This window comes from Kogia breviceps, chromosome 6 (assembly GCF_026419965.1).
Source record: "Kogia breviceps isolate mKogBre1 chromosome 6, mKogBre1 haplotype 1, whole genome shotgun sequence".
Lineage (NCBI taxonomy): Eukaryota > Metazoa > Chordata > Mammalia > Artiodactyla > Physeteridae > Kogia > Kogia breviceps.
This window is the reverse complement of record NC_081315.1, coordinates 23,949,127-23,965,188: the sequence shown is the minus strand read 5'-3', so window position 1 is coordinate 23,965,188 and position 16,062 is coordinate 23,949,127. Positions and strand designations below refer to the sequence as shown.

The 16,062-nt window shown below is 35.6% G+C and overlaps 1 protein-coding gene across 2 annotated transcripts in view; it reads right to left on the bottom strand.

Annotated features, from left to right (window-relative positions):
* Window positions 1-7,366: 7,366 nt before the first annotated feature.
* Window positions 7,367-16,062, bottom strand: part of USP38 (ubiquitin specific peptidase 38) — a 31,905-nt gene continuing 23,209 nt past the window's right edge. The window contains exons 8-10 of one of the 2 annotated variants that reach the window (XM_059066752.2): window positions 15,384-15,490; window positions 12,840-14,199; window positions 7,367-8,593 (exon numbers count right to left, since the gene is read on the bottom strand). In XM_059066752.2, the coding sequence (XP_058922735.1) occupies window positions 8,432-8,593; window positions 12,840-14,199; window positions 15,384-15,490 (1,629 nt within the window). In that variant the 3' untranslated portion in view covers window positions 7,367-8,431. The remainder of the gene's footprint in view (window positions 8,594-12,839; window positions 14,200-15,383; window positions 15,491-16,062) is intronic. The other variant, XM_067035579.1, reaches the window with a different exon arrangement.

The following is a 16,062-nucleotide window of genomic DNA, read 5'->3' as shown; positions in this document are numbered from 1 at the left end:
AGGCTCAGCGGCCATGGCTCACGGGCCCAGCCGCTCCGCGGCATGTGGGATCTTCCTGGACTGGGGCACGAACCCACGTCCCCTGCATCGGAAGGTGGATTCTCAACCACTGTGCCACCAGGGAAGCCTTCTTTTTTTCTTTTTTTAATGATTCTTTTTTTTTTGGCTGCATTGAGTCTTTGTTGCTGTGCATGGGCTTTCTCTAGTTTCAGCGATCGGGGGCTACTCTTTGTTGTGGTGTACGGGCTTCTCATTGCGGTGGCTTTTCTTGTTGTGGAGCATGGGCTCTAGGTACATGGGCTTCAGTAGTTGTGGCATGCAGGCTCAGTAGTTGTGGTGCATGGGCTTAGTTGCTCCACGGCATGTGGGATCTTCCCGGACCAGGGTTCAAACCATGTCCTCTGCATTGGCAGGCAGATTCCTAACCACTGAGCCACCAGGGAAGCCCAGTGTAGTTTATTTTATGTTTATTCTGCTGACGGTTTGTTGAGCTTCTCGGATTTCCCATTTCTTTATTCATATTTTTTGTTCATATTTTTCTTTACATTCTTTTAAGCTCCTAGTTTGTCAATTCCTTCCTTTCCATAATTTCTTAGTCTGTTTCTATTGATTGGTTTTTCTTCTTGGAGTCATATTTTCCTCCTTTGAATGCCTAATAATTTTTTTTATCAGATCCTGAATATTGTAAATTTTATTTTCTTAAGTACTGGGTTTGTCATATTACTTTAAAGAGTGTTGGATTTTGTTCTGCATGCAGTGAAATTACTTACAGATGAGTTTGATCCTTTGAAAGTCAGATTTTTTTTCTCCCCCCAAATTTAAGTGTTTATTAAGAGTTAAATATAAACATCGACCTATTGTTTTATAGAAAAATAGGGTCTTTGGGGAAATGTTTGTACCTGGATTATAGTTATATGTTTGTGTAACATGATTTAGTGGGGTGCAGGGTCTTTCGCAGGAAGAGTAGAAGAAGGAGATTGGAAAGAACATCTTGTAATTGTAACAGGGAAATGATAAAAGAAAATTTCACATATTGAGATATAAGGAAGTCATTCTGGCTTATACATGAGTTAACTTGAATTTTATGTTAACTAAAATAGCCTGTTTGTGTTAAGACCTGCTTTTAATCTTTGTTGCTATAGAGGATCAGCCTTTAAGACTAATTTAGCTCCATTACAAAGCCATGGTCTTTTCAAGGAGAAGAACAAGACACAACCCAGGACAAAAGGGGAGACTAGTCAGTTTGGGAGGTTTTTATGAGAAGACATGAGCATATTGACAGGTGAGCAGGAATTAAGTCAAATGAAAACAGGGAGGGAAAAGTGGGGTGAGGGGAATGGTGTGCTATACTGAGACTTGCATGTGCAAAAGCCTAGAGATGGCAAGTATATAAAGTTGTCTGAATAAGAACTATGCAAGGTCAAATATGACTTGGGAGGACAGAAAAGGAAGAATGGAAGAAATAAGGCTAGTAAACAGAGATTAAACAGGTGTAGCAAATGAGTTTGCTCAGAACTGTGTTTCTCAACCATACAAGTTTTAACAAAGCAGGTCTCACTTTTTTTTTTTGAATAATGTTTGGAGTGCAAAAGAATAATTGATAATTGATACAGATTATAGAAATTTTATTTCATTAAGTTTATTGCAAACCCTTTTTTTTTCCTTGCGGTACGTGGGCCTCTCACTGCTGTGGCCTCTCCTGTTGTGGAGCACAGGCTCCGGACGCGCAAGCTCAGCAGCCATGGCTCACGGGCCCAGCCGCTCCGCGGCATGTGGGATCCTCCCGGACCGGGGCACGAACCCGTGTCCCCTGCATTGGCAGGTGGACTCTCAACCACTGCACCACCAGGGAAGCCCTCAAACCCTTATTAATACATAATTTTCTTAAGTCTTTTGCTCACATTTTTCTCCTACTTGTTACTGTCCCTCTGTCAGAGCATTGACTTTGGAGTTCTGAAGACCTGGATTAAAATCTCAATTATGATTTTTAAAAATCTCAATTTCTGATTTTTTAGCTGCAAAATTTTGAGCAAGTTCCTTAATCTGAGTCTTCACTTTCTTTATCCATAAAAGAGTAAGGGAGGGTAAAGGCATGAACTCACTTACAGGGCTGATATAAGTTAAAAAGACATATAAATATCTATCAGTATCCAGCACATGATAGACACTCAACATGTTAGTGTCCTTGGATAAAAGCCCTAGAGAAAACAACTCCTTTTCTAACCCAGAAGTTCTCAAACAAGGTTGTACATTTAAATCATGTGAGGAACTTCAAAAAATATTGGTGTCTAGTCCCCATGTAATTTAATAGGCCTAGGGCAGGGCCAGGGCCAGGGCCAGGCATGGTATTATTTTTTAAAAGCTTCCCAAGTGTTTCTAACATAATACAAGTTTGAAAACAGCTGATCTAGCCAGGAAAGGCTAACCTTTTTATCCCTCTGAAATCAAGATGTGTGTGTGTGTGTGTGTGTGTGTGTGTGTGTGTGTGTGTGTGTCTAGCATACAAAGCAAAACTTGAAAACATGAGATTTATTAAAAGAAAAATGACTGCAGGCCATAACTGACACTGATGAGAGCTGGCTACACACTTGGCTGACTTCTTAGATTCTATTTTTAATTTTAATCCACATTGGTTATGTAACACTGTGGCTAACGGTTTTACATAACAAATCTCTTTGATTTTGTAAAACCCAGATAGTTAATCTGTTGAATAAAACTCTTTATTTCTTTAAAATTTTTTCTATAGCAAAATTTCTTTTCATACAGGAAACTTGCAGTTTCTTTATAAGCTTTTTCCTTTTTATTTATTTTTTTTAAAGAACTGTTTACTTTGAATCCTTGCTTTTTTAAATCCCTCATTCATTTTGAGGTTCATTCACTTCCAAAAAGGACTCTGTAAGAAAATTAACTTAGTAAAACAAAAAATAAGGCTAACATTATAATGATATGACAGTTTGGTAAATGCTTAAGAATATATATTTATGGAAGAACTTATATTTTAGAGTTCTTTTTTAAGCTTCATTGGGTTAAATTTTTTTGGCTTATCTTTTTCTTTATTTTTAAATTTTCTTTTTTTAAAAATTGAAGTATAGTTGATTTACAATGTTGTTAGTTTCAGGTGTACAGCAAAGTGATTCAGTTTTTCAGATTCTTTTCCAATATATGTTATTATAAAATACTGAGTATAGTTTCTTATGCTATACAGTAGGTCCTTGTTGGTAATCTATTTTATATATATACAGTAGTGTGTATATGTTACTCCCAAACTCCTAATTTATCCCTCCCTCTTCCTTTCCACTTTGGTTACCATAAGTTTGTTTCCTTTGTCTGCAAGTCTCTTTCTGTTTTGTAAATAAGTTCATTTGTATCAGTTTTTTAGATTCTGCATACAAGCGATATCATGATATTTGTCTTTCTCTGACTTATTTCACTTAGTATGATAAACTCTGGGTCCATCCACGTTGTTGCAAATAGCAATATTTCATTCTTTTTTATGTCTTTTTTATACAATGGAGTGATATTCCATTGTATCGATATATATATATATATACCACATCTTCTTTATCCATTCATCTGTCGATGCACACTTAGGTTGCTTCCATGTCATGGCTATTGCAAATAGTGCTGCTGTGAACATTGGGGTGCATGCATATTTTCGAATTATGGTTTTCTCCAGATATATGCCCAGGAGTGGGATTGCAGGGTCATATGGTAGCTCCATTTTTAGTTTTTAAAGGAACCTCCACACCATTTTCCATAGTGGCTCTACTAATTTACATTCCCACCAACAGTGTAGTGTTCCCTTTTCTCCACACCCTCTCCAGCATTTATTATTTGTAGACTTTTTGATGATAGACATTCTGACTGGTGTGAAATGATACCCCATTGTGGTTTTGACTTGCATTTCTCTAATAATTAGCAGTATTGAGCATCTTTTCATGTGATTGACCATCTGTGTGTCTTCTTTGGAGAAATGTCTATTTAGGTCTTCTGCCCATTTTTTGATTGGGTTGTTTTGGGTTTTTTTTGATATTGAGCTGTATGAGCTGTCTGTATATTTTGGAGAGTAATCCCTTGTCAGTCACACTGTTTGCACATATTTTCTCGCATTCTGTAGGTTGTCTTTTTCATTTTGTTTATGGTTTCCTTGGCTGTGCAAACACTTAAGTTTAATTAGGTCACATCTGTTTATTTTTGTTTTTATTTCCATTACTCTAGGAGATGGATCCAAAAAGATATTGCTGTGATTTGTGTCAAAGAGTGTTCTGCCTATGTTATCCTCTAAGAATTTTATAGTATCTGGCCTTACATTTAGGTCTTTAATCCATTTTGAGTTTATTTTTGTTTATGGTGTTAGAGAATTTTCTAATTTCATTCTTTACATGTAGCTATCCAGTTTTCCCAGCACCACTTATTGAAGAGACTGTCTTTTCTCCATTGTATGTTCTTGCCTCCTTTGTTGTAGGTGTGTGGGTTTGTTTCTGGGCTTTCTATCCTGTTCCATTGATCTATAAGTCTGTTTTTGTGCCAGTACCATACAGCAGCATGGTATTGGCACAAAAACAGACATACAGATACATGGGACAGAATAGCGAGCTCAAAAATAAACCCACACACCTATGGACAATTAATCTTAGACAAAGGAGGCAAGAATATACAATAGGAAAAAAGACAGTCTCTTCAGCAAGGAGTGCTGGGAAAGCTGGACAGCCACATGTAAATCAGTGAAGTTAGAACACACCCCGACACTATGCATAAAAATAGACTCAAATGGCTTAAAGACTTAAACATAAGACATGACACCATAAAACTCCCAGAAGAGATAATAAGCAAAACATTCTCTGACAGAAATTGTACCAATGTTTTCTTAGGTCAGACTCCCAAGGCAATAGAAATAAAAATGAAAATAAACAAATGAGACCTAATCAAACTTACAAAGGAAACCATAAACAAAATGAAAAGACAATCTATGGAATGGAAGAAAATATTTGCAAACAATGTGACCGACAAGGGCTTAATTTCCAAAATATACAAACAGCTCATACAACTCAATAACAAAAAAAAAACCCAATAGAAAAATGGCCAGAAGACCTAAATAGACATTTCTTCAAAGACACACAGATAACCAACAGGCACATGAAAAGAGGCTCAACATCACTAATTCTTAGACAAATGCAAATCAAAACTACAATGAGGTACCAACTCACACCAGTCAGAACGGCCATCACTAAAAACTACAAATAACAGATGCTGGAGAGAGTGTGGAGAAAAGAGAACCCTCTTACACTGTTGGTGGAATGTAAGTTGGTGCAGCCGCTATGGAAAACAGTATGGATGTTCCTCAAAAAGCTAAAAATAGAATTACCATATGATCTAGCAATCCCACTCCTGGGCATATATCCAGATAAAAGTATAATTCAAAAAGATACATGCATCCCTATGTTCATAGCAGCACTATTCACAACAGCCAAGACATGGAAACAATGTAAATGTCCATCAACAAATGAATGGATAAAGAAGATGTGGTACATATACACAATGGAATACTACTCAGCCATAAAAAAGAATGGAATAATGTCATTTGCAGCAACATGGATGGAACTATAGATTACCATACTAAGAAATAAGTCAGAAAGAGAAAGACAATATGATATCACTTATACATGGAATCTAAAATATGACACAAAGGAACATATCTACAAAACAGAAACAGACACATAGAGAACAGATTTGTGGTTGCAAAGGGGGAGGAGGGGCGTGGGAGGGATGGACTGGGAGTTTGGAGTGAGCAGATACAAACTATAATATATAGAAGGGATAAACAACAAGGTCTTACTGTATAGCATGGAACTATATTCAATATTCTGAGCTAAGCCAAAATGGAAAAGAATATAACAAAGAATGTATATATATGTATAACTGAATCACTTTGCTGTACAACAGAAATTAGCACAGCATTGTAAATCAACTATACTTCAATTAAAAAAATTCACATACAGAGTGAAGTAAGAGAAAAACTAATACCGTATGCTAACACATATATGGAATCTAAAAAGAAATGGTTCACGAACCTAGGGGCAGGACAGGAATAAAGACACAGACGTAGAGAATGGACTTGAGGACATGGGGAAGGGGAAGGGTAAGCTGGGACAAAGTGAGAGAGTGGCATGGACGTATATACACTACCAAATGTAAAATAGCTAGCTAGTGGGAAGCAGCCGCATAGCACAGGGAGATCAGCTCCATGCTTTGTGTCCACCTAGAGGGGTGGGAGGGAGACCAAGAAGGAGGAGATATGGGGATATATGTATATGTATAGTTGATTCACTCTGATATACAGCAGAAACTAACACACTATTGTAAAGCAGTTATACTCCAATAAAGATGTTAAAAAAAATGGAAAAAAATTAACAATTTTCTCTAAAATAAATAAATAAATAAAAGCTCAGCAAATAATTAATGTTACTATATTTTTAATCTTAAAAGGAAATCTTTAATTTCCAGTCTTCAGTAGTGGTATGAAGTTATCTAAATATGCTCAGTATTATTATATAACTAGAGTTTCATCTTTCTCTTATCATTTTGAAAATTCAATATGTATTACCTTGACACAAAAATCTTTGAATGACTTGCTATTCATAGATAAAACTTTGCGTAGGTGTAATTGTCTTTATGGAAGTTCCTAGTAGAAGCAGCTGAGCCCACTATCAACCCACCAACTATTAAATGACTTTACCAATTTCAATAGATGCTAAGACTGATATAATTTGACTATAAATCATTATCTAGCCAGTGGATAACTGAACGCAGAGCTTAGACATTCATTATTAGAACAATAGGAAGTCCAGAGGAACAAAAGTTAATAAAAAAAACTTTCTGGTTCAGTGATTTGTAGGGAAGAGAAATCTCAATCAATTCTGCAAAAGAATTTCCAGTTTTTAACTAATCCAATCAGTTTTCCTAATCTTCCTGGTGACTAGAAACAGGTTAGGAGTGGGAAGTAGAATGAAGATGGGGAGTTCTGTTTTTAACCACTGCCATTAAAAGCTTGGGAAAAAGATAAACCCCAAATCAGCAAAGAACATTCTTTCCTTAAAATGTTTTCAAAATAAATATGTGACCAATCTTCAGAACAATGTACACCATGGATAAGTTAAAACTTTTAGGAATGGGGACAATTGGGATAACTCCTAAATACTGTATAATCAAGACCCAGGAGAAGTGACTTGTTTCCAGTTTCCTGGCAAAAGAAAATGTGGGACCATAGGGGCTGATATTTCGATATTTTATCTGAAACTGTGAAACAGAAACAACTGTGCAAAACACATGACTCAAACGAGAAAAAACAAAAAACCCCACAAATGTATAACTCTAAAAATATGTGATCAATGTTTAATATTCTGAGGATTAAGTAACAAAATTGAAAAAATTTTTTTACTTCACTAGGTTGATTTCCTCTGAATTCTTCTAAGAGTTAAAAACAAACTATTACACTTATTGATTTAGAACCATCAGATTTTACTTCAGGAAAATCTAATACCTTTCAAAAAGTTATAATTTTAATGTTAGCACAAAAAATTACTTCCTAACATTTCGTTTGTAAAAAACTTTTCCGCAGCCAAAGATTCCTATTTTTGAATTACAGTACTGCAAGGCACATACAGAACTCACCTCCTTCAAAACACACAGAAGAATATACTCCCTGAAATAGAATTTTTAAAATCCTCAAACAATTAGAAACACTACAAAGTTAGCAATTTTTAGGTAAAAATGTGGCTCCTACAGGATCATGCACCTCTCTTAAAATCAATTCAGCACATATGTATAAATAATCCTTTTTTAAAACATTTGTACTTGAAATGTAGATACAGTGATGCTGAAGACAGCACTGAACAAACCTGAAAAGTACTACAGCTCGATAAATTTTATGTTATTGCCTTCATGAGAGACTATATCATCTCTAGTATTCTCAAAGACTTGAATTTAATAATGGGGTAACTACACAGGAAATAAAAGATTTTCTTTCTTTCCTTACTAACAATATTTCCTTCACCTCTAACACCAATTCTTTTATAAAGGATGCTAAATGAAATCTATTTTTTGTTCAGTAAAACTGAGGACAGGACCATTTAATTGCCTCTACTAAATTTAATGCAGCTTAATTAGGGACCAGGTACATATTTGCCTCTGAAAATTTTTGGTCAAGCATGTCTAACCATAGAAGAAAATGAAATTTTAAGAGGTAGATTTTTTCCCAATGATGCATTTTGTTAATAAATGTCAAGAAAATAAAAACAAGCACTGAGTGTGTTTTCTTGTATAACGGTCTAATGAAAAGAAAAATAAAAGATAGATATTTGTTACAGTCTGACATTTAAACAGTCATAGTATTGGATGTTTTGTGACCAGTGCATTTTGGACTCTCTCAGCATCAAAATACGAGTCTGCCAACTGTATTAAACCCTCCTCCACCCCCACCACCAGTTGGTCCACAGCTTCCTGGTGGATCATTGTCATCAAATCCATTGGGCCGAAATGAACAGGATGCAGATGCAGCTTGTAGGGCCCGGGCTCGAGCATTCAACTCTTGTTCCTAAAATTAAAAAGGTTTTATGAAATTAAAATTCTAAATACAGTGGATGGGTATCACCTACACAAGTACTTTTAAATTGCCTTAATCCTTAATAAGCATCCTTCAAATCTCAGTAACTTTAAAAATATTGATTACACTAATCTTTACCAAATCTTACTGAAGTCGAGTACCTAATCACAGATGGAGCGAACAACGTAGAGAGCAAAATCCTAGTATAACTCTACAGAATGACAGATCCTAAAGGTCATTCTCTTTCACTACCCCCCTTTACAGAAGCTCCACAGTCTTAAAATTTCTCTACAGAAATATCACAGTTCTTGTAACACTCATCACCATATACAAGAATGGATTTCTTTTCTAATACACAGAACATAGAATTCAAAGGTTACACTTTCTGTCAAGTGGAGCTGTTTTGGTAGTGGGTGATTACAGTAAAAGGTATAAATAATGAAAGAAGGCTGAATTTTTTTCCTACCCTTTCCTCAGAATATTTCTCAGTAAATAACAGAGCTCAAAAACACTGCTAAGGAAAATGGAGCCTGTCTCCTTACAGTATTACTTAAAACTTTCTCCTACCAGATTATTAGAACTTTTATAAGGAACCATATTCATCTATGTGCCTGACACATATTAGGTGCTCAGTAAATATTAATGATTTCAGACTAGAACACTATTAGGTACTTGGCCACGAAAGGAACAAATGTGAATAAGCACTTATTTATTTATTTATAAAGAAACTGCAAATTCATTTGGCAAGGTGTAGAACCGGATTCTAAAACTGGCACAAACTCCTAGGAAGAAAATATTCTGATATATGTCCGTGTTCCTGGGAAAGAGTCTGTAACTTTCAAGTGAGGTCATCGGTGTCAACAAGGTCTAAAAGCCACTGGCAACAGCACAACCCTTAAATGGTTAGGTATAATCATCCTGAAGAACTTTCATAGTACAGTCAACTATTTAATAACAAAAACTTTACTACTTTCAATTTTTCAACTAAAAGCCCAATTACTTTGCTCCTCCTGGCAAGGTAATTTTATTTTACAATTTCTAGCTAAATTTTCTTGGTTGACTATTCTACCCCCTTCATGAGATGCCCAATTTTTATTATGGAGAAAAAACCCCTAGGCTTACCCTGACATCTATCCCTCATATTATGGATACTCTGTTTCTCACTATGCATACAGCGACTGCTGTGTGATTCCCAATACACAAAATTATCAAGAACCACATATTTTTAGGGCTGATTGTGACCTAAGATAAGAAATCCTTATAGCAGAATGGCCTAATTAACCAGCCTCTGACAGGACTTAGAGAGGCTTTTAAAACTTAATTTGCAGGATATTTCTCAAAAACATTTTTTTCATTAACTCTATCATTTACAACATTTATAACTGCTGGCTCCTCTGTATCATGTCTAACCACACAAAATTTTTCAGGAGATATAGTAATTTATTCTTCAATTTGTAAAATTAAAGTAAGAATTACATACATTTTACAGAGGAAAATAAAAGCTGCAATGGATATATCAGAAATAGACACAAAAATAAGAAACAAAAATCCTCTATTCTGGCTCTGTAATCTACATATTAAGCTATCTAAACAAGCAATGAAAATATGACTCTGAATCTAAGAAACAATATCTGGTTTAGGATACAGATCATGTTCCCCAATGAAATAAATAAAACTGAGTAAATATGCAAGGCAGAGTTCAAGAAGTTCTGCTCCCAAAAGATATGGCAAATTTTGCCTGGACTTTGTTAAAAAGTGACTTCTCACCAGAAACTATGTTGAAGGACCTACAAAATACAAAACTTAGTAACTCCACTGCCTCTGAGACACCTGAAACCTATATTATATTTTAAGATAGAGAGCTTCCCAAAAAAGAAATATTCCTTTTTTACTTTCTTAGCTATTTATATAAATACATGGCTCGAATCTAAAAAAAAGAAAAATAAAAGGTTCTGAAGAACCTAGGGGCAGGATAGGAATAAAGACACAGACGTAGAGAATGGACTTGAGGACATGGGGAGGGGGAAGATGAAAAATCTGAAAGTGAAATTAAGAAAACACTCCCATTTACCATTGCAACAAAAAGAATAAAATATCTAGGAATAAACTTACCTAAGGAGACAAAAGACCTGTATGCAGAAAATTATAAGACACTGATGAAAGAAATTAAAGATGATACAAATAGGTGGAGAGATATACCATGTTCTTGGATTGGAAGAATCAACATAGTGAAAATGACTCTACTACACAGAGCAATCTACAGATTCAATGCAATCCCTATCAAACTACCAATGGCATTTTTCACAGAACTAGAACAAAAAATTTCACAATTTGTATGGAAACACAAAAGACCCCGCATAGCCAAAGCAATTTTCAAAAAGAGAAATAGAGTTGGAGGAATCAGCCTCCCTGACTTCAAACTATACCACAAAGCTACAGTAATCAAGAGAGTATGGTACTGGCACAAAAACAGAAATATACATCAATGGAACAGGCTAGAAAGCCCAGAGATAAACCCACGCACATATGGCCACCTTATCTTTGATAAATGAGGCGAGAATATACAGTGGAGAAAAGACAGCCTCTTCAGTTTAAGTGGTGCTGGGAAAACTGGACAGGTACATGTAAAAGATGAAATTAGAACACTCTCTAACACCATACACAAAAATAAACTCAAAATGGATTAAAGACCTAAATGTAAGGCCAGACACTATCAAACTTTTAGAGGAAAACATAGGCAGAACTTTATGACATAAATCACAGCAAGATCCTTTTTGACCCACCTCCTAGAGAAATGGAAATAAAAACAAAAATAAACAAATGGGACCTAATGAAACTTAAAAGTTTTTGCACAGCAAAGGAAACCATAAACAAGACCAAAAGACAACTCTCAGAATGGGAGAAAATATTTGCAAATGAAACAACTGACAGAGGATTAATCTCCAAAATTTACAAGCAGCTCATGCAGCTCAATATCAAAAAAACAAACAACCCAATCCAAAAATGGGCAGAAGACCTAAATAGACATTTCTCCAAAGAAGATATACAGATTGCCAACAAACACATGAAAGAATGCTCAACATCATTAATCATTAGAGAAATGCAAATCAAAACTACAATGAGATATCATCTCACACCAGTCAGAATGGCCATCATCAAAATATGTACAAACAGTAAATGTTGGAGAGGGTGTGGAGAAAAGGGAACCCTCTTGCACTGTTGGTGGGAATGTAAAATGATACAGTCACTATGGAGAACAGTATGGACGTTCCTTAAAAAACTAAAAATAGAACTACCATATGACCCAGCAATACCACTACTGGGCATATACCCTGAGAAAACCATAATTCAAAAAGAGTCATGTACCAAAATGTTCATTGCAGTTCTATTTACAATAGCCAGGACATGGAAGCAACCTAAGTGTCCACTGACAGATGAATGGATAAAGAAGATGTGGCACATATAGACAATGGAATATTACTCAGCCATAAAAAGAAATGAAATTGAGTTATTGGTAGTGAGGTGGATGGACCTAGAGTCTATCATATAGACTGAAGTAAGTTAGAAAGAGAAAAACAAATACCATATGCTAAAACATATATATGGAATCTAAGAAAAAAAAAAAAGGTCATGAAGAACCTAGGGGCAAGACGGGAATAAAGACACAGACCTACTAGAGAATGGACTTGAGGATATGGGGAGGGGGAAGGGTAAGCTGTGACAAAGTGAGAGAGTGGCATGGACACATATACACTACCAAATGTAAAATAGATAGCTAGTGGGAAGCCGCCGCATAGCACAGGGAGATCAGCTTGGTGGTCTGTGACCTAGAGTGGTGGGATAAGGCGGGTGGCAGGGAGGGAGACACAAGAGGAAGAGATATGGGAACATATGTATATGTATAACTGATTCCCTCTGTTAGAAAGCAGAAACTAACACACTATTGTAAAGCAATTATACTGCAATAAAGATGTTAAAACAAACAAAAAAACAAACAAGGGCTTCTATACTGCATCTACTTGTGACTTTTCATAACTAATTTGTAACATTAGAAAGAAAATTTAGCTATATAGGTTGAACCCATTTCATATAAACCCAGATTCAAATTTCAAAATCACCACTTTGTAAATTCCTTGAAAATGCAGAAGTTGGATTTCAAAATTAAGGCACTCATTTAACCCCCTGTCAATTGTTTAAATATTTTCCACAAATGATGAAGCTTATATTTCCAACTTACCTGTAAATATAGTTTATTGTCTTTTGTTATAGCATCCATTAGTTCTTTCTGTAGAGGTGGATCTCCATTTACCCAGAGTCCAGTGGTTGAATTATTCCCACTTAAACCATTAGTGCTATTCTGTTTTTTATACAACAGCACATAAGCTGTGTCCTTGGGAAACCTACTCGTAATTTTCTGGACTGACTGAAATGAAGTAAACGTCACTCTGCTGTCATTAAATAAAAACCATTCTTTTGACATTTCCTTATTTTCCAAATCCTGTTCAATAACTGCACTGGGACTATCTCTCCCTAGTAAATGACTCTGGGAGGAGGCCAATGCCAGAGTTTCGGGTTGATGGCACATCTGGTATGAGGACTCTGTACCTGTGATGTTTCTGGCATAAGAATAGTAATGCCCGCTTTCAGAGGATACACCAGAGTGAACGACAACAGAACTCAATAGATAGGGCACCAATTTGGGGGAGCAAGATTCTTCAGTCCCAGAAGGCTTTAATTTTTTAGCTAGATTCTCACTAATATCAGTGAAGTCAACATCTAGAGACCAACTTTCTGACAACGAAGAGAAAGAAGTAGTTCTTTTAACTGGCAACTCCAAAACCAGTGGCAGTGACACATTGTCTAGGATTTTTCTTCTCACATGATACTTCTGATCATATGAAAATCTCAGGAGAGTAAGAATAAGGTATTCAGGTTCCTCCGTGATTTGCATAGTTTTCTCGGCATTCTGCAGAGAGGCACAGTTTTCACAATAATATTGGTTGTCACCAGTAAGAATCTCTGGAGCCAAAAAATAATTTAGTAAGTCAGTTACTGAAGATGTGGTTTCACCTCCTGGTTTCTGAGGTACATCTTTATTAACAAGCATCTTGCTAGAGTCATTAGGGACAGAAGTGTCTTCAATACAACGAAACTCATCAGGAGTGTCCACCATTCTTTCATTCACAGCTGAGTAACACGCAAAGGCAGCTGTTGATGGATTACAGACTTGTGGTTCTTTTGAAGGACCAGGTACAGCAGCCTGCATTAGACCACCATCTTGTGTACTGGGTGATGACGTTGGATCTTGAAAAGACAAGTTTTCCATAGAAGAGGAAGGACAAAAGGCAAGTGAAAGATCTGTAAAGGCTTCCACTTTTTGTGAGGTACTCCTGCAGTTCAAACAACATATGTGAGTTTGTAGTTTTCCTCCAAACATTTTTTCGATTAATGTCTTCTCACTATCACTTGTGCAAGGGGTCTCTGTTAGTACAACTGCCTTATTGGCTACTTCTTGTAAAGAAGTTTCACTGCACCCCAGACTTTCAGAAAGCTTGTGTGAGGACTGAACTTTCAAGATCTTTTCTTCTTCATGGAGCCTGTAGAAGAGTATATCATTATATAGCTACTTTGCTTAAATTTAAATGTCATTTCTACTTTAAAATATTGGTTGCCTATATAAATAGCCAAATTATTCTTATCAAATATAATGCTTAACTAAAAAAAAAATCAAGTTTCTCCTCCTTTAATCAAGAGGGATATTGAACAGTTTGAGAAGGTAGATCAGAAGAGAAGTTAGGAACAGTTCCTACCCCATATTCTCATTACACCTTCTTCATACTGCTATTTTATAGCACTTATTATAGTTAATTATATATGTCCACTAACTGTCTAATATATCTTTGTTTGCCTGACACCTCACAGAAAGCCTGGCACAAAGAAACCACTCAACATATCCTTGCTGAATGGAAGGAAGGTTGAGTTCAACTAACTTTACTAGTCATTCACATAACAGAAGGGAGGCAAAGACAGGGAAATACAGGAAGATAATAGGTTTTATTAACTAAGTGGTAAGAAGACAATAAAATTTACCAAACCCACTGAATTATGAATTGGTTTAAAGAGCAGTTATTAACTTTTTTTTGTCTCAGGATGCCTTTATACTCTTTAAAAAAAATTGAGGAACCCAAGAGCTTTCATTTATGTGGTTATACCTATTAATATTTACTGTATTCAAAACTTGAGAATAAAAGTAATAATACATTTAAAAACAATAATAAACTCATTACATGTTAATATAAATAACATTTTTAAAATAAAAAATAGTTATATTTTCTAAACCCCAAAAAACTTAGAAGAATGGCACTGTTTTACATTTTGCCAATACTTCAAGTATCTGGCTTAATAGAAGACAGGCTGGATCCTCATATCTGCCCTACACTCAATCTATCGTGATATGTTGCTCTGGATGAAGTATATGAAGAAAATCTGGCCTCAACTACATATACACAGACATGCAGTTCAAAACGGGAAGAGCCCTGAAAGTGTTTTGGGAACCCCTAGGGGTCCTTGTACCACACTTGGAGAACAGCTGGTCTAAAGTAAGAAAATTAAAAAAAGAAACCAAATTGAAAACAAAAGAACACTTTAAAAAATACAATAAATGCAAGGTATTTTAGGGATTAACAGTTGAAATATGTCTTTAAAGGTAAAAACAATGTTTTGTAGAAATAATGTTATGTAAGAACATAATTCAAATCATAGCTTTAGAAATACTTTTTACCTGTCTAGTAGAAACCTGAGGTATTCAGAACAGTCTTGTTGTGATCTGGGGGTAAACCACGGAGGTCTGGAAGCCTCAAAGAATATCCGAGGTGCATATGCTTCTCTCTTTTGATAGAGAAAACACAAGGGAGTGATTCTCACACCATGAACCAAATAACTGAAATCTTAATATATAATGCTTAATAAAGATTACTAAAATTACACTGGCTTAACCTTTATCACAAAGTGCCAAACATGGGGGCACATAAAATTAGTTAGAAATAAATTTAGGTAACTTTTAGTCATAACTTCTTATTCTGCAGAAGAGAATTAAGATCTAGAGAAACTATGTGACTTGCCCAAGGTCATATAGCTGAATTAATGGCAGAGGGGATTATATCAGAACCCAAGTCTCTTTAAATTAATATAATGCTCCTGGCATTACCCTCTATGTGCTTGAGTCCACAATTTAAAAAAAAATCAAATCTGAAAAAAATGTTAGTGAATATATATCCTGGCTAAAGTAATAAGGGGCATACTCTACAGAGCCATGCGTACTTATTTTAGGTGAAAATTTCCTTGACTGGGTACACATGTCATAAATGTACAGAATATGAACACACTGGTTAGGGACTTTTCACTGGTTGCTGACTTTCTTTTTTTTTAGTACAGAGGCAGTTTAGTGAAGTGGTTGCTAG